Source organism: Paralichthys olivaceus, chromosome 7, assembly GCF_024713975.1.
Source record: "Paralichthys olivaceus isolate ysfri-2021 chromosome 7, ASM2471397v2, whole genome shotgun sequence".
Lineage (NCBI taxonomy): Eukaryota > Metazoa > Chordata > Actinopteri > Pleuronectiformes > Paralichthyidae > Paralichthys > Paralichthys olivaceus.
In genome coordinates, this window is record NC_091099.1 from 9,501,340 (window position 1) to 9,522,855 (window position 21,516).

The window sequence follows — 21,516 nt, forward strand, 5'->3', positions numbered from 1 at the left end:
CTTACCTTCTGCATGGCAGCACAGAGAATGCCGTTTCCTTGGTGATAAGGTACTTCAACAGACCCCAAAAACTGAACGTTGTAAGTCTCAATCCATGCTGGATTTCTTTTCATGCCTACGTATGATGTGGAGAAAAATACACAACATGAGACTTCTCTGACTTTCTCAATGACACAGGTGAACAGACAGTGGGTAAATCTGTCCACTCACCCAACAACTCCTTAGACTGGCCCATGACCTCATGAGCGTAGAAGGCAGGGAAGATACCCCTCTCCCCTGTCCGCATGTTATAGCCTCTGTACCAGTAGTCATCCTCCTCTTCCTCCACATATAAAGGATCGTCCACATCCAGCTCCAGCTCATCTGCGTGTCTGGGAATGAACCTGAAGAGGGCAGCAGAGAGGGTGAGTAAAAATAAGAAAATCACCCCTGACACCATTTGTCCTTCCATGGAAACCTTGCAGCTGAGGATCCTACAGACAGAGCATCATTTGATCTGGAAGCATCTATTTGGGTGTCAGGTGACTCCCAGTAGGGAGCAGAGAGAGAGAGAGGGGGGATGAAAGAGCTGACCAGGAAGGATAATGGGGTGGAGAGAGGGAGAGAGAGGGAGAGAGAGGGAGAGAGCTCTAAATGTGGAGACGTGATTACTGACAGTGAGCTGTGGTAAAGCAACTGCATAATTAAACATGCACAGCGTGAACACTAGCGAGGAAAATAAAGCTTTCTCTCTCGTGCACATTCACACATACTTTCAAACAGCTTTCTCTCTGGAGCCCAGCTATAGTTTGGATCTACCCACAACCCTGCCAGTGTTGAATTAAGGTATTTAACATTTATACCGATTTCCATGAAACTTGGTGGAAGGATGGAAAGGATATCAGGATTACTTTTTTAGTTTCTTTAATATTGTGAGATTCAGTGTTTTTCATGTAAATCATGGAGCTTGATGGAAAAATCCAGCATGTTTAGGGGACTGATATTTATGAGTGTGTGTAATTTGGTCCAGATCCAATAAAAATCTGGATGGATTAAATTTCTAGTTTTAATTATAATAATAATAATTTCTAGTTTGCTATTGATCTGACTGGGCCTTTTGAAACACTTTTGATTTGTCTTTGGACTCCTGATTTACTTTTGTGAAACTTTGTGTTAGACAATTGATATTTTAATAGTCAGTTGGAACTTTTGATCTCCTTGTGTTTGCACTTTAGTTTTGCATATTTAGATTTTTAGATTTGAAGCTTGGTTTTCACCCTGTTTTAATTCGAAGCTTCCTCCCATGTGTCTCTCTCTTACTTTACTTCCTGTCTTTGTCTGTGTTTCCCTCCTGGGTGATTGTCTGCATCTACCATAATGTGTCCCACCTGAGTTCAAACCTGTGTGTCTCGTCTCTGTGCTTCCCACTCTCCTCTTTGAATTTGAATTTCCCTGTACTCCAGTTTCGCTGGTTTGTCCTCATTTCTCATCTGTTCATAATGTTTCAGTTTCTCCCTGTTTTGCCTGATTTCTTTAACTTAACTTAACTTCTGTATTTTTTTTATGGAGTATGGACTTTTGCTGTTTGGATTAATTACTGCCTTGCTGTTTGGTCTGCTTTTGTGTCTGCCAGTAACACAAAACATAACAGTTGGTGGTCTTACCTGTAGACGGCCCTGTGAGTCTGGTCCCTCTCCTCACCATTGATGGTACAGGAGAAAAGTCCAAAGGATTCTGTACCTATGAAGCGAAGAGACATGAAAAACCTTTTTGAATATTCAGAGAGGAAGTCCAAATTAAAGTTGATTGGATTTGTCAAAAAAAGAAATGGCGCTGTACGCCTTCTAATGAGTATTTCATTATGCAAATCACCCTTCATAGAGATACAAATCTGGAAGAGAGAGCACTGATTGATGGTGATTGTACTAGGAGGCAGAGCCCCCCCATTCATAGTGGGATATTCCTGACATATTTGGAACAAATGTAAATGCATCAAGCTGACAGTAATGAGTTAAACTCTGATAAAGATTATTCATCCTAAGGACCATAGACCATTCTTTATGCTAAACTAATTCTAGTTTCAGACGGACAGAGTCATGACTTAGAGACAGCATCGTGTGTGACTTACTGGAGGAGCGGGAGGTGCTGTTGACGAACACGTTGAGGAACTTCTTGGAAAATGGGAGTTCAGCCTCAGGGGAGGAGTCCTCGGAAGAACTGAGAAGTTCTGACCTCGCCTTCTCATCATCTCGACCGTAGCCCACCTCACTCCTTCCCAAAGGCTCGTCGTCACATAGCGTGGAAAGCTCACTGTCATCACTCAGAACAGAGGTGCACCTGGTAGGACAAGATTCATCAATTTCATATCAAAAAATAAAAAACTAGGAGTAACGTTATATTCATCGCTTGTCGCAGCACACCTTCTGAGGCTGACTAGCTCCAGCGTAGTATTTTCATCCACCACTAGTGTGTATTTCATGGAGTCATAGGCCAGTCCATCGTCTTCATTTGGCTGCCTCAGAGCCAGATCTTTCTCACACAGTGGGAGGTTGTGGTCGGATGAACAATGCTCTTGCACACTGGAATCAATGGGCGGTGAACTGTCAAGCTCCAAGTCACTACCTCTGAAGGACTGCTTCCTCAAGCCACCCAGGAATGGATAAGAGTCTCCATCGTCCTCCTCATCGTCATTGTCTGTAGAGTAGGTAAGGCTGAAGCAGCGGTTGGTCTGGGTGGTGGGGATGTCGAGCGTCAGGCTATGTTTGACCTCTGTGATACGCTCAAGAGAGGCTGACGAGCGGCTCGATCTGGGCTCTGTCTCTCGACCTTCATCCTTGTCGCTGACCACACTCTCAGTGAGACTTGGTGAGTCCAGATCCTTCCTTCCCTCCAGCATCGTCAAGTCATTATTGGGCTCCTCATCTTCCTCCTGTCTCCTGCCATTCTTCGATGTTTTGTCTGTCAAGTTCTTCTCAGAGTCTTTAGTGGTGTACAAGGAGCTGAAATCTGTGGTTCCGCTCCCATTGTTTGCACAGCGCTCTAAAATAACAGGGGTTACTGTGTCACCAGTAGAGTTGCTCATATACAGACAGGGGCTTATCACTACTCCTTCTTTTGATGACTCCAAACTTCTTCTTTCTCCAGGCTCCATCCTTTCCATCCTGTACCCTTCAACCTCTTTCTCTTCCTCCTCGGATTCCTCCGTCTCTGCTTTCCTCTCTCTGTCCTCATCATTGAAGCCATCTCCCTCTCCAATGTCTGAGGATGGTGAAATGGTGTCTGACACAGACACCTTCCTCTTGAAGCACTCCTCGGGACAGCTGATTGGGTACGACCCCTCTGAGATCATCCTGTTGACCAAGTTGCTGAGTAGCCAGGGTGAGTCTGAATTCTCACTTAAATCATCCTCACTTTCTGAATCTGAGTCTCCTTCACTTGTTCCATCGTATTCATCTGAACTTGGTATTAGCCTGGGTCCCACTGGCAGGTAGAAGGAGCGTTTGAAGCTCTCCAGGCTGTGGTCTGGTTCTATCTGGAGAACCATCTGTCTGGACAGACTGTCCTCGCAGCTTTGGGCTGGCGGGAGGGTCTCATCTGGGTCAGCCTGGTGCTCGCAGGACAGCTCATCATCTACATTCTGCAGCCCCATCAGAGCTTGACCATCATCATAAGACTGAGGGGGTAAGATGGGTGAGTCAACAGGGGACGGTGTAACCATTGTGGGTGAGGGTAGAGGAGAAGGAGATGGTAGAGGAGATCCTTCTTTGATTGGGTCGGGCTGGCCCAGAAGCAGAGATGCTTTCAGTCCAACAATGCCACTGTCCTGCTCCAATTCTGTGTCTGGGTCCAGTTCCTGGTCTGATGTAGGTGAACTAGCCTCCTCAATGGAGTTGGTGAGATGAGATGAGCGTCCACTGCTACTGTCATCACTGGTAAGGTCCAGCTCTGTCTCTGAAATGGAGGAGATCATGTTGGAGACAACAGGACCTCCACAGGCAAACGCTGCCTCCAGCTCCCCTTCAATGTCAGAGTCAGAGCCCGGAGAACTGAGGTCCTTGTCCTGGTCTGAAGTTAAGTATCCTCGCTGGTTCATATCTGCAATCCCTGGATCTGAGGATGGAGAGGTGGAGTCATTAGCTACTGCCTCCATGGCAGAATTTGCTTGAGTATCTGAACTGTTGGACTGGTCAAGGGCCTCTGAGCGGCTGGAGGACATATAGCTGGAGAAGGAGACAGGCTCAGAAGGTTCAATGGAGGGGAACTCAATGTATGCTGACTGATTCTCCTTACACACCATGTCATAAGTCTCCTTACACATGAACTCCACTTCGAAGTCCTTCTCCAGCTCCTCATCGGACAAGGGTGTGTCAGCACCATCATTGGCTCCCATGGGTGCAGTGGATGACAAGCAGTGACTGGTTCCATCTGGGTCTGGGTCATTCTCCGGCTCGATACCTGACTCACTGGTGATTGTGTAGGTGTCTGTGGCACACCGGTTTGAGTGTTTGTGATTGTGGTCGCTGTTGAGGTCATGGTCCACCTCTGTGTCTGAACACTGCGAGTGCTCGTCTACGGAGGGAACTCTGGTTGTCTGGATCGAAGGATCAACTTTTGGCTCAGTGACATCACCGGAGCACGAGTGGGACTTTAGTTGACCGAATGAGCCTGCAATGATAAAAAGGTGGAGAGAAACAAGAAGGGGCATGAGATAATAAAGATAGACAATGATATCTGCTATTCATCTGCTATTGTTCAATTCTCAGATATTTATGATGTTTAACATTTTATTTATTTGGCACTTTCTATTTATACTTTCATATTTTAAGCCTGTTCAGCAATTTCGTCTTCTTCTTCTTAGTTCGGTTTATTGATGGGTGCCAACCAACATCAAGGTGCTGCCATCAATATCCTACTTCTTCTTCCTCTTCCCCTGAGTTTGGTTGTTTTAAACATGCTATATAATAAACTTTGACTTTGCCATTGATGTTAAGATTTTGCTGTAAATTATGAAGAGAATGCAAAAAGACAAGAAGACAGGTCAGATGAGAGCAAATATAGAAAGAAAGAACATAAAAACTAATGAATGAATAGACATGCAAGATGTAGATACAGAAGTTCAAACAGGGATGAGGGATGAAGAAGTTCAGCAAACTCTTCTTAAATAGTGAGACACTCATTTCATGGAGCAGTTTGGTTTGTAAGAATGTTTTGCTGAACTTTTAGTCAAATTCACAGCACAACACTGATGTCAATGAATCGCTCCGTTGGCCTTCTTGTTACCGTATTCGGGCCTCTCGCGCCTGTTGCCCTCACTGTCGCAGAGTAGGGGCCTGTGAGGGGACTGGGGGTTCCCTCCCTCCCCTGTCTGTTTTGGTGGACTACCTTTGCTCTTAGACTCTGGTGCCTGGGAAACTGGAGAGACTGGGCACTGGCCTGTCACATGGCTGCCATCCTCCAGACATGAGTGAGTTGGAGACAGACGACCTAGAAGCAGAGTAGATATTGTAAATGATTATTCATAATAATCGCCAGGCTTCATTTGAAGGCAACAAGGAAAATGGAATAAAAATGATTGTGGCAATTTCAGAAACATACAACAAAATATAATTTATGTAACGTTTTGTCAATGTGATTACATTTTATTATATTGACAGACATTACTCAAGAAGTTGGATCAGGATGCAGGATTATAAAGACAATCAGGAAATTCCTCTCTAAGTCAAAAGTTTTCCAGATAAATTAACTATCATTCAATGATTAATTATTAATTATCAACAATATATTCATCTTGCAAAAATAATGAAATCATGAAAACATCTCCACTGTCCACACCTGATTTACAAAAGCTAACCAATCATGTGCTCACCCTGTGAGGTGGGGTTCCGTAAGGAGTCCTGCCAGCTTCCTTTCTTTGGGGACTGACTGCTGTTGTTGTTAAGAGAATCCTGATAAAAAGACAGAGGAAGTTCTTTAACAAGCTTGTTGATAGTTATTATTTAAGTCTAAACATTATGCATTATCAGTGTTTATGTGTTCGAGAGCAGAGCTTTAGTTTGCTCACCTGCGACACAGCAGTGGTGAGGTTCAGCGTGGTGGGTCTGCTCTTTAGAGTGCCAAGGGTAGGGGAGAGAGGAGGTGAGGCAAAGGGGGATGGGGGTGCATCTGGGTCAACATCGTCATCCTCTTCCTCCTCGTCATCGTCATCTTCGTCGTCAATCATCTCAAACTCTTGGAAGTCGTCCTGGAAGGAGCAGACCGGGTGGTGCATGTCACTCTTCTCCAGAATGAGGGAATCCTGACCCCAGAAAAGAAAGAGAGAGACAGAGTTAATGATGGAGAAACAGGATAAAGTAAAGAAGTTTTTCCTCACTGTGAGTTGAACATGTATGAATAATAAAGTAAGCGCTGCACTGAATGATTTTGAGGTTCAACAGACCACACCTCCAGAAGCATTTGTGTGTTTTGCTGCGCAGCCTTTTTGTAATATCCAAATAAGATGTTGATCCACAGTCTACAAAATGCAGGAGACTATCGACACACACCTCACACTGTTTGCTTAACGTGGAGGAAGAAGAAACAGTCAACTATTGCACACAGTGTGACGAGGCTAGTTTAATTTTACAACTGAAGATTGTAAAGACAAACAAACAAACAAACAAACAGTATACCTATGCAAAGGCTAAGGTCCTATCTTGCCACATTTTTGGGTAATCTTGAAAAATAACAACACAGATATAAACAACTTCCTTAGTGGAAGTAAAACGTGACTTCACACTCCCTCTCTTGTGTTAGGAAAAGCCACACCATCATTTTCATAAACTGCACAGTCACCATCACAGACATTTGTGGTGGTGGGTTAGTTTGAGCATCTCTTTCTTACTTTAAATGTAATTGACAATTGAAACATCAGGATTGATTTATCTGGTTTGCAGTTTGAACAGCGCTGCAGTTTCTGTGCCGTTGTTTTAATGGACAAGTCAAAGCTCAACCTCTCAAATCTGCTGACTCCAGGTGCATCCACTTTGTGCCAAAGCAACAGAAATCAACACTCAATCTATTACCCAGAGAGCACACATGAATATTCACACTCAAATCATTTTTTTCCTGTGATTTAGCCAGGAAGACATGTTTGGAAAAGTTGGTGCCATAGATCATTATTTAGAGCTAGTTTTGCAATCTCAGTTCACAACTGTAAAGCTTCACTATGCTGTTTCCCCACACCAGCCCATTATAATCCATCATTGGGGGGATGCGACCTATAATACGACAGTGTAAACAAATCCTGCGATCCATCAGCCAGGTTGTGAAAATGCCACATCTGCTTGGGTGAATAATCTGCGCCGCCAGGAGACGTACTGCGAAGCCGACTGACGGACAGTCGAGCTCAAAGAAAAGAGAGAGAACTATAAATAAGACTTGTGTGTTGGCGAGAATCGATGCCGATGGTCTGCAGCTCCCGAAGGACATCCCGTCCAGCTTGTGACTACAATACATACAAGCATGTTCTGCTGCTGGCAGGGGAAGTGAAAGAATTTAAAACCTCTCACACACTCACAAGCATCAGAGAGAGCAAATGTATTGAATGTTAATTAAATGAGTCTGAAAGCAAACTGGTATTATTGCACATACACACTCAGACCCATAAATCTGTACTGATCTACATAACACCCTTATTACCTCCATCAAGGAGATTAGGTTTTCCATTGCCATTTGTTTAATGGTTTGTTTGTGGGCTATGCAAAATCGAATGTTTTTTCCCTCTTGATTTCTCTGAGAATAATTCATGGATCTTGTATCTCTAAAATCAGGGATGTTTAGGGCGACTGTTATTTATGATTATGTCCAATGGTATAGATTCGAATAGAAATCTGGATCTAGGGAATTTAAATGTGGTTTCAGAAGGGGACCTTAGTGGAGGTATTAACTCTAGTGAGTCAAAGTTACTTAAATGTCTTGTAAACAGCTCATTTTAATCAGTTGTGCTCTATTACAGCAGCTCTATAGAAAACATCTCAGGCTCAGGAGGTACAGTCAGTCTTCAATGAATTAGAAGGTTGGTGGTTTGATCTCTGGCTCGGTCCGTCCACGTCCAAATTTCCCCCGATGTACCATTAGTGTTTGTGGTGTAAATGAAGCACTGGTTATTTTGCACAAGTACTGTATGAATGGGTAATAATGGATCTGGAGCCAGTGGGTGAGAGGTGGGGTACTTCCTGTACAGGTCATCAGCCCATTACAGGGCTAACAAACAACCTTTCTCTCTCATTCATATCTAAGGTCAATTTAGAGTCTGCAATTAACCTGACCTCGATCTGCATGTCTTTAGACTGGGAGGAAGCTAGGCAGAGTATCTGGACCTCAAACTGGGATTCAAACAACTTGCTGTGAGTTAACAGTGATTTCACCGCACCACCCTGGATATCAGAAAGGAAAAGCACTATATAAAATACAATAACCATTTATTGAGCAAGGTATTTGCATGCGCCTCAATCAGCAGAGAGATATTACAGTAACAATGAGAAGAAGAAGGCAGAGCAACAATTTGATCTCTAATTAGCAGAGCACAGGCTGGTTCAGCATTTCTGATTTTGTATCTATTGACTGTTGCTGCTGCTGCTGCTGCTGCACATCACCAGACCGTGAGATGGCAGCACCACTGTACAGCACTGCCCTCAGCAGCCGAGGGAGCTGAGGCTTTAGGTCGGACTGTTTGTTCATCTTGGTAAATGAGCTGATCAGCTGACAGAGAGAAACCGAGAGCAGCATCCTCAGGCAGTATTGGCTTCACAGCTTTGTGGGGGATCGTAAAATCTGAGAGAAGAGAAGTGGAAGCAGGGAGCTAAGCTGTGTTTAGATGTAGCAGATAGCAGTGGGTCTGAAAACTAAAAAGATAGTGGTGCCATGCATTCTCGCTGACTAGAACACAGCTGTCCAAATGTTGCCTTGTTCAGGGTTTTTTTTTTATTGTGGAGAATTTCTTCACATTCACTGGTGCATCGCTGGGCATCATTGATTTTGTTTTTATTGTACAATCAAAAGCAATTGCAACAGAGTTAGTTCACAGCTATTTTGCATGTGTTGTTCCTGGGCAGTTAAAACAGGAAAATAAAGAAATAATAATATACTTGAGAGTCATGAGTAGTATTGATTTACTAGATTACTGTTGTAAACGTTACAAAATCCCCAACATCTCTCCACATTTATTTTGTCTGTACAATAACACTACACAATGCCCCCAGTTAAGTCAAATATAGCTTGCAATGTGGTTTAGCTTTGTGCTGGAGTTTATGACAGATGCAGATTTGTCTCCCATTAATGGAGACCCCCCCAGTGAGTGATGGGCTTCCACCTGAGAGTAAAGCCATAGAAGAGACAAAGACACCATTGCTGGATTACCGACTCTTGTGTGTGTTGTTGCGTTCACGAGAAAAAGAAGAATCAGAGGCAAAACGAGGCAGAAGCTCAGAGACACAAGCATGTGAACTTGTTATGTTTCTATGCTACGTAAACAACAATTAAAGGTCAAGAAACAAACACACTGATGATCCTGATCCCCAGATAGGGGGGAAGGACTGAACTAGAACTGCTGAAACAGTTTGGCATTTGGCCTGAAATCACCATTTCCAAAATGAGACATTGATTATGAGCAATCTTTAACTGCATGCCCTCTGCTTCAAATGATAGATCAAGCTATTTTAAGGCATGGTGTGTGTGTCTGTGTGTGTCTGTGTGTGTTTGTGTTGTTTGCGTTCACATCCCATAACGAATTGGAATTAATCAGAGCTGGGGATTTGGGCCGGAGGATAATCTCACTGTTTAGATTGGCTGATCCTCGGAAACATCAAAGACATGCTGTCCAGTATGAACGTATCTCACTGACACAAAAAGCGAAACCATCAGCAGAGTTCAGAGCATGAAGGAGGGTGATGAGCTGACAAAGTGTCACAAACTCTACTGATGCAGGCAAAGTCAAACACCATGTGAAATACCCTCTGCATAAAACTCTGTCTCGCTTTTCCTCCTCTGTTATTCAAACATGCAGCTGGACGTGTGTCCGATACATCACATGTCAGCAAGATTTCTTCCTCTGGGCAATGATGAAACGTAACGAGGACCGACACTCTGTCAGTCCTGTTAGGGCCTCTGCTAATGTGTGTATGTGTGTGTGTGACTGCATGCGGGAGGCAAAGAAGTGAAGAAGGGCACTGATGCATAGTTTTCTACTGTACGACCTCTCAGGCATGAGAGGGGAAAAAGATGACTATCTAAAGTCTCTCTCCCTCTGGGGGTCTTTTGACATCCTTTCCCCCCCAAAAAAACATTGTTGCTACAGAAGGGCTTTGCTCACCATCCATAATGTGTTTTTGTTGGTGGATTAAAGTGGAGGGAGCGAAATATCCAGCACAGATTTATGCCGAGAGCTAAACCCTCAGAGCCATCCATGCCTGAGCTAAACCACCTCGGCAGAGAAGAGCAAAAGAGAGAGGGAGAAAAGCCGGGGAAGGAAATCTGTCAGGGGAGGAAGGGGTGGAGAGGTGGCAGAGAACAAGGGAGGATGGAATCTGAGCTCTGTCTCCAAGCAACACTCTGCATAGCAGGGAGGGAAGACATATGGGAGGGAGGGAGGGAAATACGGAAGGAGGGAAGGAGGAGGATGTCTCTGCATAGCAGCAAACTGCACTGGGTCACCCACCCTCTGCTGCAGCTGTGGCTCCACGCCACCAGCATAAAACATTTACATCCAACAGGATGGAGAGGGTGAGGGAAGGAGATAGTTCAAAATGTGTAATTAAAGTTTGTGATGGTCAGACATGTAGGATGATGCATTGAATGTCTCAGTTATTTGCATATATTTCATAACACAGTCACTTGAATAGGACGCTGAGAGGAAGTGATGCTTGAATGCTTGAATGAATGCACGTGTGGCTGTTTGCTCAGATCCAGTGTGTAATGATGTCTGATAATGATCTGTACGATCTGAGGGTTTTAGAAGAATCTTCCAGCTGAACACATTATCCAGCTCGCCATCTTTCTACTGTCACCTTCAAGTTGTTTTTAAAACACCCTGATACTGTAAATTGTCTCCCACAGAAACTGCAGAGATGCAACAGCAGAGACGAAGTGTTTCTCAGTGGAATCAGTGAACATTGTATCCAGCAAACAGTGAATGACACAATTACATTTGTGAGTCAAAAACAGCTGATTTCAGTCAGTGAAAAACATTTCTTAATGTTACCCTTCACACCTTGTAACTGTGTTTTATGTTATATAAAGTAAGTTTATTATTATTTGAGGCATTATTATGTCTGAAGAATTTGGCAATGAACTTGATTTAAGAGAACAAATAATTTTTTTATATATATATAAATGTAAACATAAATGTAATTTTCTGCATTTATATATTTATTTATTTTAAAAAGGTTTTTTTATCAGCAAACAAACAGAGATATGTCTGTGAAAGGCTTGGCTGATATAATTCGCCGACTGATAAATTGATCATATTTATAACTGCTTTATAAAGTTTATATAACTGCAGATATTATATACAAGGAGCCTCACCTTCTCATAAGGATCAGAGTCATAGTTGAGTCCAATCCCACAGTCATCTGTGATTTCGGAGAGATCTTCATCATCAAACTCCTCCAGGCTGATGTCATGGGCTGGCCTGGAAACATATGAGAGACACAGTACGCTCACTACATGACGTAAAAACAGAACGCTGATATCCACAATATGTCTGTTTCACCAGTGAAAGCTCCAGGGGGAAATTTCTCATTGATTTATACCCACACACAGAGCCAGGTTTGACACGTGTCAGTTCTGAAGAAAATAAAAAAACAAACACATCAGAGTGAAATAAAATGCTAATACTTCAAATTAAGTTGATTTTATTGTGAGCTGTGGGTGTAATGCACAAAGTTGTAGGTGAGTTATTGGTTGTTGCCTTTTACATAAAGTTTGCCAGCTGCCATTTACAGCTTCATCACATTACAGCAGGAAGTTACATGTCTCTGTAATGAGCCGTTCTATTGCAAGTTTGTTGATGAGGCTCTATCTCTTCTCTGGCCCATTAGTCCCAGCAGCCTCTCGCTTCTACAGCAGCCGACTCACAATGTCTTGAGGTAAATGCTGCATTGCAGTTTTCCTGCTATGAAAAGGACACTCGACATATTACGTGTAGATGCAAGCACACACACACACACATGCACACACACACACACACGTATATATATATATATAGGGGGGTCATCTATCTACACAATGTCAGTGGTACCGGAAAACAAATGAGGATATGCTGAAGTGAGTCATCTGTGTGTCCCCATGCTGCTGGTCTGCTTTAAAGTACAACAACGTGCTCCAGAGAGAAAGTAATGGAGCACATATGAAAGGGTAAAAATGTGGTTTAAAGTGTAAAAAAGACAGATCGTTCTCAACACACAGCTCACCCTGAACCTACAGCAGCTGATATTAGCCACACAGGAGAAGTTTGCTTTCCAGGTTTTATGTCAGAAGCTTTTTTTGTCAGAAAAGCTTTCAGGCTCTTCAGGATGAAAAGCAGCAGAATCTGCAGAATCTGAATGCGGCTTGTAAACAGGTTGTGGTGGATGAATGGGTCAAACACTTTCATCCAGGACACTGGGGTGTATAAATCCTGTAATATCTGTTTGACTTTGTTTCTCACAGGAAGCCTTTAAGGTTATGCCAGTGCTGAACACAACCTGATACATTTCAAATTGTACGTGGTCTGGGTCTCAGCAACAACAAAAAAACATTACCTCTGACACATTGCCAACTGGAAGTGGTGCTGGCAGAGCAAATGAAACAACATTACACTGGGCAACATGCATGTGAAACAATGGGTAACACTGAATACTGAGTGAGACTGAACACTGTAAAACACTGAGTAACAATGCGTAATGTTTTCCAGGGCAACTTCCTTAATCAAACCAAACATGTGTCAGACTTTAAGCTCTATGATTCAGGTCTGCGGTGAGCTTGCATGGCCACAACTGTAGTATAACAGCTTGATTCTCTCATGACCCTGTGTAGCTTAAAACAGTGGTTTGTACAAGCTCAGGATTTTAATATTTCTGGCAGTGATTTTCCAATTATAAATGTTTAATATTGTCCATGTATGGGTTGTTTCTGTTGCAATTTTTACACTTTACACTTGTTTTATGTTGAAAAACTTTAAATATTGCACATCCACAGAAAAAAATGAGTGAGCAAAAAAAGTCATTAAAATTTGAATTTTTTTTGTTGTTACCTGTATTTTCACTCATTTTTTACTTAACCAAAGAAAAACAGTATCAGTGACAATGATACATAACTTTGATATAATCTATGTTCTTGAAAATTAATTTCTTGACTACGACGTCTGCTGCAGTGTGATTTTAATAACTTTGATAACTACAGTTCATTAAAAACACAAGAAATGTATTAATTCATCTGATAAATCAAATATAATAATGTTCATTGTATGATGTATGAAAAAAATCTGATCTTAATTATATCAGAGGGGAAAAAAATGCTATCAAATGTAAACAAATTAAAAGTCGTGATAAGCTGCGGAGCACAAAAAGGTTTTGATAAAACTGTGTGGTTCCACTGATACAGACGCTATGATATAACACATTGATTTTCCATTTGTGAAAAAATGTTGTCACCTACAAACTTTTAAGCCTGACCTTGCTTTTGATATATATTTAAATAATCAGATAGAAGGGTTCTAAAGTGGCATCTCAAGGATTTAGAACACGTTTGAACCAGAAAGCCTATATTGTCATTGTATTTCAATGTACTGCGATATTCAAAATGGTTTACAAGAAATCATGATATTGATTTTAAACCATAGCTCAATAGTCAGCATTAAAAAAAAGACAGAAGCACTTTCTGTATTTTAGATATGAGATTTTTGGGTTATGAACCAGATGAACTTTTTACTGTGACTGAATAACGTGTGGTTGTTATATAATATATCTAATTAGAATGTTTTGTGTCTACGTTTGTGCAGCATAGAGTGTTACATGTACAAATAAACTGTAGAAAAGACCTCTGAGGGTCACCCTGTCTTAACTGATACGACTACATTTGGATAAGAGCCTGGCTGATATGGGACCACACAGGTGTATATAAAGTCTGTTCAGATCCTCGCTGAGTCGTATCCACCCAGGAGAGCTGTGTGCACAGGAGGGATCATGAAGTGTCTCGTTGCGGTCCTCGTCTGCGCTGTGCTTGCAGAGGGAATCGTCAAGTAAGGAATCTATATTCATTAATTCTAACATCATAATTCTCGCTTGAGAAAACCTTAAGGTTTTGCTTCCTTCTTCCTCAGGATCCCTCTGCAGAAGCACAAGTCGATGCGCGAGGCTCTGAGAGAGAAAGGCATCGAGCTGCCATACCAGGACCCGGCTCTCAAGTACCAGCCCAATGAGTTTGCTGGCTCTGCCTACATGTACATCAACAACTACGCTGATGTAGGAACGCCTGGGTTAACACCACTTTTGCATAATTTACACCCCCACATTTTGGGGGTCTTCTGAAACTAATCAATGGTTTTGTACTTTCTTCTATTGTGCTGCCCTCTATCTTTAACTCCAAACAATGTGTTGTCCAGACCACCTACTATGGAGCAATCAGCATTGGAACTCCCCCTCAGTCCTTCCAGGTGCTGTTTGACACCGGCTCTGCCAACCTGTGGGTTGACTCCATCTACTGCAACACTCAGGCCTGCAGTGAGTACAAACCAACAGGATTCACACTGTAAATCCTCATCTGTCACGTTCCTCAGAGCATATGTGCATCTCCAGGATTTAAAGGTCCAGTGTGTAAAATTTAGGTGAAGGGATCTATTGGCAGAAATTGAATATGAAATAATCCTAGTGATGTTTTCACTATTATCTAAATTGTACAAATTGTTGTTTTTTTTACATTGGGAGCTGGTCCTCTCTATTGACTCTGCCATGGTTTCTACAGTAGCCCAGACTGGACACCTTTTGACTTTTATGACAACTGAAGGCTACCATTAGGTTCTCCTTCATGTTTGGAAGGGGAGGGTGAGGGGTATTTAGCTTTCAGATGCAACTTAACCACTAGATGTCACTAAATCCTACACACTGAACCTTTAAAGCTGATATAGGTCCAGCATACATACTGAGGTTTTGATATTTAGTATAAATACAGGCAGGTTTTCAGGCTTCAAAAAGAATAAATGCCTGCTTTAATTAAAATGCAGCTCATGATTTCTAAAATCAAACAAATGTGAATAGGCTCTTCTACAGACGTAAGGACATCTTGATAGAAATGGCTGCAGAATTCATCCAGATCTATTTTACAGACGCACACAAGAAGTTTGACCCCAGGCAGTCGTCCACCTACTCTGCCAAGGGTCAGTCCTTCTACCTGCCCTATGGAGCTGGAAGCCTGTATGGAACATTTGGATATGACACTGTCCAGGTAAGTCAAAACATCGAGGACATCAGTTCAACAACGGTTACCATATTTTTCACTCACTTTTAGCAGACTACACTGACTGAGTCATACTGAGACAGACTATCACCAGGGAGCAGGCGTACATGTGTTGCCTCACAGCAAAAACATCCCTGAATTAAGTTGTTCAGACTTGCATCATGCTGGAAAGTGTTTATACAAAAAGATCAGTTCAGCAGTTTTATGTCTACTTAGTATTGGACTTATGTTTTAAAGTAAATATATTTTTTTTTACACATAGGAAACTCAGTGCAGTCCTAATAATATCTTAATATATCTTAATATCTTAAATTTGCATCTTATACTGGATCTTATTTGCTGGTTTTGAACCAATAGGTTGGCGATATTGTGATCAACAACCAGGAGATTGGTCTTAGCACAAACGAGCCTGGCCAGAACTTCGTGGTGGCGAAGTTTGACGGCATCCTTGGTCTGTCCTACCCCTACATCTCCGCCGGAGGAGAGACCCCCGTCATGGACAACATGATTTCTCAAAACCTGCTGGGTGCCAACATATTCGCTTTTTACCTGTCTCGGTAAAACTGATCAAATAAGACTTTTATTGTATCATACACATTCTCTCCACAAAAGGAGCTAGCAGCTGATTTTTGGTTGTGTGGTTTAGGGGAGGACAGCAGGGCAGTGTGCTCTCTTTCGGAGGAGTGGACAACAGCCTGTACAAGGGCGAGATCTACTGGACCCCAGTCACCTCTGAGTCCTACTGGCAGATCGGTGTTCAAGGGTCTGTGCTTTTTATGAACACTTTATGAACATGAGTTCTGTTTTTATTGAGTAGTTTGTGCGCTGATGTTTGTGCAAGAAAAAACTACTTTGGGCACATGCTTTGTCCCACAGGTTTGAGATCAACGGTCAAGAGACAGGCTGGTGCTCTCGGGGCTGCCAGTCCATTGTTGACACTGGAACCTCCACGCTGACAGCTCCAAGCCAGCTCCTGCCTTACATCATGCAGGCAATCGGAGCCCAACAAAGCCAGTATGGCATGGTAAGACAAACGGACGAACAGACAGGCAAATAGACAGTCACTCACCCACAAAGCAAAAACAATCATAGAATAAGCCTCTGTTATTATTCCCCTGTTTATATGCAGCACCATTCACAAGTCTTAGCACACATCTGCACAGGGAACCTCTCACACACTGTCTCTTCGTTGTCCTATTCTCTAGTACATGGTGGACTGCAGCCAGATCAACAACTTGCCGACTCTGAGCTTTGTTATCAGCGGTGTTGCCCTCCAGCTGCCTCCTTCTGCTTACATCACCCAGGTAACTTACTATATTTATGTCTGTGAAGACTCTCAGTCGTCCAGGTCATGGTATATCCAAGTGCTAAAAAAACAACAAAGGTTTTTCATGCAAGCATGTATCTGTGTGGGTTTATACACCCTTTATGTGCGTGCCATGTTTTATTGCTTGTGGGTATACATGCATTAACGTGCACATTTCTTTTCTCCGCCTCCCATTAAACCAGAATGGATACCAGTCCTGTTCAGTGGGCATCACCCCCACCTACCTGCCCTCTCGTGATGGCGAGCCCTTGTGGATCTTTGGAGACGTGTTCCTCAGAGAGTACTACTCTGTCTATGACCGCACCAACAACCGTGTCGGCTTTGCTTCAGCTGCCTAAGTCTCATCGGTGTAACCTGACCATGAACCTGATAACATAACAATGACTCAGATTGTGTCCACTTAAAAACTGCTATGAGCCTCAGGCTTTGGTACATGTCAAACAACATCATTCAGTACATTTGGACAATATGGGTTTAATTTCAGTTAACATGTAGCAGTGCAAGTCTTTTAAATCTTCAGATTGGTGTAGAAAGGTCTAGACAAACATACCCTGGTTAGAACTGTATGTTCAAAAAAGAAAGGAGTTTGATGGGAAAATGAAATGACATAATCATCACGCAGAATAAAGGTGAAAATCTTTGATTCAAGAGCTTTAATTTGTCATCTTTCTCAATGAGTTCTGTTTATCGTAACAGCACAGACCCTGGGCTGAGGAAAATTAAAGGGGTTGTCTCCCTATTTAATTAACCTTGGGCCCGTGTGTGTGTGTGTCCAATTACTTCCTATGACAAATGGTGATTTTAAATATATCACACAATCCAGACACATACGAGACATATTCATCTGAAAAATGCAAAAAATGTATCAGTTGTATTGTCTCGCGTTACGTCAAGGAAGTCACGGTCATTCGATGCTCAGGTAGATGCAAAACTACAAAATCAAATGTTATTAAAGACGAGTCCAGAAAAAGCTAATCGATATCAAGGGCCAGTGTTTAGAAGGATCCTCTGGCAGAAATTGAACAAGATTATCTTTTTTTTTTTTAAGTATAATCACAGGGAAGGGGGGGTGAGTGGTATTCTTGTGGTTGTAATGTGCATCCTCACCTCTAGATGCCACTAAATCTGACTCTTTAAAGTGGTTATATATTGCTTAACTTTAGTTGCCTTTGGCATCACTGCAGTGTGACAACTGGTGCCAGACACTGTGAAACAATATATCATTAAGTGCAAAATGACAACAACCCCCCAAACTGGAGTGTTGTCTGTGGGTGTGATTAGAGCCTTGAAACCCTCACCACCATGGAAGAACACACGGACGCATGCATGCACGCACACACAGAGAAAAGCCTGTCTTAAACCTAGAGCAAGAAGATCACTAATGAGCTTCTCACCTATCCAAACCTTCAGGGAATCTGTGCTTGTATGTTTGAGTGTGTGTGTGTGTGTGTGTGGTTCACAATGGAAACACACCACATCCACACAACTGTAATCCACAGCAGCTTGTCACCATACACAATTTCTCACATTGGATTTTTTAGGTGAGAAGTTAGAGTTTATACGAAGAGGAGCTGATGTCAGGCTTCTCATCTCGTTTGTGATGGTTTCATTTGTAAACATATTGTCTTTAAATGGATGTGGTAATAATTTGCTTCCTCATAGAGAAGCACATGAAGTCATCCAGAGTCAGTGTCCCTGTCACTTCAGATAATCCCACAGAACATGCTCACAATGTCTATCCAAGATTATTTCATGGGTACAAAGTACAATAGTGTCAATCAGAACTGATCCACAGTGACACTGCAGACACTGCAGGCAGTGACAGTGTTTCTGGAAAGAGATGGTACTGTTGAACTATCAAAGAAATTCATTCAGTGCCACAGTGTTTGGGTGGAGTTGGTTACCGCAAAATCTGAATGAGTACAATTAAAACATAGAAGCATGGCTTCATAACAGTTGTACACACTTGGACAGATTTTGCTCTTTTATCTGTCCTCTGTTCATTTCTTTTTCTTTGGTCATTTTCTGGTGAATATTCTCGACTCCATTTTGTTTGTGTGCTTATCAGTGTTGGTTCTCCTCTGGCTACACACACACACACACACACACACACACACACACAGAAATACTCCATGCATATGAGGTTTTCTGCATCTCAACAACAAACTTCTGTTTCCTCCTACCTCCTACTTTCCTATTTTATCTCACAGTAGATGTGCTTGGCCCTTTTCTGAAATAATCTGCATTGTATTATTTTCACAATCAATATCATATAAATATATAGTGAGATTCAGCCACTATTGTTGTGTTTGCATTATGTCCACGTCCCTGTTTGATGTTTAGACAACATGCAAGTGAGCATGCAGTGCCTGTCACAGCGTATTGCTTTCTGCTTGCTTCTTATCCAACACTGTGACACCCTGCATCCAGCATCCAGCATCCATCCCTGCCTGTCTTAATAATTAGGATTTGAAGCTGAGGCTTTGAATCTGAGGAGAGAAACACCAAATTCTCTTCTACAGTTTTAAGATAATTTGAGTCGAATATTTCTGAAAAAAAATTCCATGTCTGAATTGACAGCACACACAGTTAACATAGAGTATGGTGTAACCCAAGTCATCTTATATCACTATATTTTTCTGTGATCAGCCACAACACAGTTCCTCCAAAGTGGCACTTTAAACTATTCCCAAAGTCGCCACAAAACCTTTAGCCATTAAGATGCAAAATATGGAACACTCTCCTTTAAATATTAGACTTGCTGACTAAGTGGACAGTTTTCAATGACAACTGATAATACATCTAATATAGCCCTGTTCTGTTTTGTTATCTGAGTTAATTGCTATTTCTTTTTCATACTAAACCCTTCATATGTACCTGTATCTAAAGAACATGCAGGAAAAGGGTCAGTCTCCATCTATTCTAGTGGTCACATGCTGAGAGAGAACCCTACCACAAGAAAAGCAGTCAGCACAAAATTACCATTTACTGACGTTGCCTATGTTGCTGCAATGACACACCCAACTGCCACCAGTGATAGTTTAGTTTAGTTTAGTTCTACATCTCCTCGTCTCCTCAGGTCTCACTCTTTCTTTGGATTTCTCTCCCCTCCTCTGTCAGATTCAACAATCTCTCCTTTTCACATTCGTTCAGACAATTTCAAAAGGTCACAAGTTCAACTGTCTCATTGAGTTACGCTTTCTTTTACTTCTAACAGGGTTGAGTTAAAGAGCATCTACACAATAATTCATTTTAGAGATGCAACAATTAATCAATTCACTTCAAATGTATTGTATTATTCTGAAATGTGATGTAGATGATAGTAAACTAATTCTCTTTGGTTTTGGAAATGAGATATTTGAAAATGTCAACTTGGTCAATTACATGCATTTTTTTCTATTTTCTGATATTTTATAGACCAATTGAAACTATGTTGAAAATGTTCACTGGTTGAATCCCGTCAATGACACAGAAAGATTCAGATTCATGAGAATCAACGATGCCACGATAAAGCTGCCTTTTACTTTATTTATTGTTCCAATGTGAAGCAGCCTTTTAACCATGAGCACCTGCTTCCCAGTGACATCATCGTCAGTGACAGTTGATGTGGTTGTCACTGAGTCATTAACAAAATCAATTTCCCAGGGTTCTCACCCACCATCAGTCTCCAGTAACACCAGCAGGCACACACACGTATGAGTCATACATTTTAACCTAATGAAGCTCTCTCTGTTGTCTTTGTCTTTCCAAAACTGGAAGATCAGGCCATTTTTAAACTGAGATGATGCATCGGTTTGCTCTTTGAGGATGACTTGGACAGATTTGTATTAATGAAGTCATCAGATGTGAAGTGAATGCTGCAGATTGATGGGAAACGTTCACATGTTGATGTAAAGAAAATCTGTAGGACAGCATAAATATAACTTATTTAATTATTGGTAAATGGAAGAAACAAAGATGTAGCAGCTGTGATGATTTGACAGATGAAAACATGGCAAGAGGAAATATAAAGCCACCATGAGGGAGACAGGATGGGGGGGGGGGGGGAGATGGGACGCTTAAGCTAAAATGAATCTGTATTTGATTTAAGCCTCTTACCCCATGGTAACCATACCCATCATCAGCCACCTCCCTCCCTCTGCCTCCTCCAGCAGCCTTCAAAGAGTCAGAAGGCAAAAGTGGAACATCGACTGCTCACCATATGAGATTCAAAATGAGAGGGGTAGAGGAGGTGGAGGCTGATAAATCTGTCAAAGTAAAAACCCAGGAAATACTGAGGAGCTGGAACCAGCACATTTTGCTGCTTTACTTAAGAAATGACTTAATTCTTCTATTATTTAAATTTGATTTTGTGTCGTTAACTAATTGATTCATTGACTGATAATTGTAACTCTAGTAGAATTTGCTTTCCTCAGTTGTAAATGACAAGATTCAGAAATAGATTCACAGATCTGTGAATGCAAATGACATGCTGTATATATGCAATTATTCTAATTCCATGTCAATGTTTTATACATTTAGAAATAAAGATGGAAACTGTCATAAAGTGATTTGTTGAACTCAGACCTTTTTAAAACTGGATCCAAAATGGAGCCTATAACATAGAGGTGATTTTTATTTTATTTAGCTAAGTGAGTGCTTGCTTTTATTCCTACCTATAGAAAATGTGGAGGTTTTTATTTTTGCAAAATTAAGTAAAATTGAGCATCATTGTTTGCATTGATTATGTTCATCCTGTTTAT

General features: G+C 41.8%; 2 protein-coding genes across 2 annotated transcripts in view; one reads left to right on the forward strand and one right to left on the reverse strand.

Annotated features, from left to right (window-relative positions):
* mapk8ip2 (mitogen-activated protein kinase 8 interacting protein 2) overlaps window positions 1-21,516 on the reverse strand; it is a 28,946-nt gene that overhangs the window by 4,643 nt on the left and 2,787 nt on the right. Inside the window, exons 2-10 of the mRNA XM_020079069.2 lie at window positions 11,539-11,644; window positions 6,041-6,274; window positions 5,846-5,924; window positions 5,260-5,463; window positions 2,400-4,644; window positions 2,108-2,316; window positions 1,644-1,719; window positions 211-383; window positions 6-115 (exon numbers count right to left, since the gene is read on the reverse strand). Coding sequence (XP_019934628.2) covers window positions 6-115; window positions 211-383; window positions 1,644-1,719; window positions 2,108-2,316; window positions 2,400-4,644; window positions 5,260-5,463; window positions 5,846-5,924; window positions 6,041-6,274; window positions 11,539-11,644 — 3,436 coding nt within the window. The remainder of the gene's footprint in view (window positions 1-5; window positions 116-210; window positions 384-1,643; window positions 1,720-2,107; window positions 2,317-2,399; window positions 4,645-5,259; window positions 5,464-5,845; window positions 5,925-6,040; window positions 6,275-11,538; window positions 11,645-21,516) is intronic.
* On the forward strand, window positions 11,653-17,527 carry LOC109624424 (gastricsin). Its single transcript, XM_020079070.2, has 9 exons — window positions 11,653-14,233; window positions 14,315-14,456; window positions 14,597-14,714; window positions 15,317-15,435; window positions 15,805-16,004; window positions 16,094-16,210; window positions 16,324-16,471; window positions 16,653-16,751; window positions 16,957-17,527. Exons 1-9 carry the CDS (start codon window positions 14,178-14,180, stop codon window positions 17,110-17,112), a joined length of 1,155 nt encoding a protein of 384 aa, XP_019934629.2. The 5' UTR covers window positions 11,653-14,177; the 3' UTR covers window positions 17,113-17,527.

Bases quoted from the DNA above. Each gene is read 5' to 3' on its own strand.
- LOC109624424 (XM_020079070.2), top strand. From the start codon at position 14,178: ATGAAGTGTCTCGTTGCGGTCCTCGTCTGCGCTGTGCTTGCAGAGGGA. The intron at 15,436-15,804 runs GTAAGTCAAAAC...TTGAACCAATAG, and splicing joins TTGGATATGACACTGTCCAG to GTTGGCGATATTGTGATCAA. The intron at 16,752-16,956 runs GTAACTTACTAT...CCATTAAACCAG, and splicing joins CTTCTGCTTACATCACCCAG to AATGGATACCAGTCCTGTTC.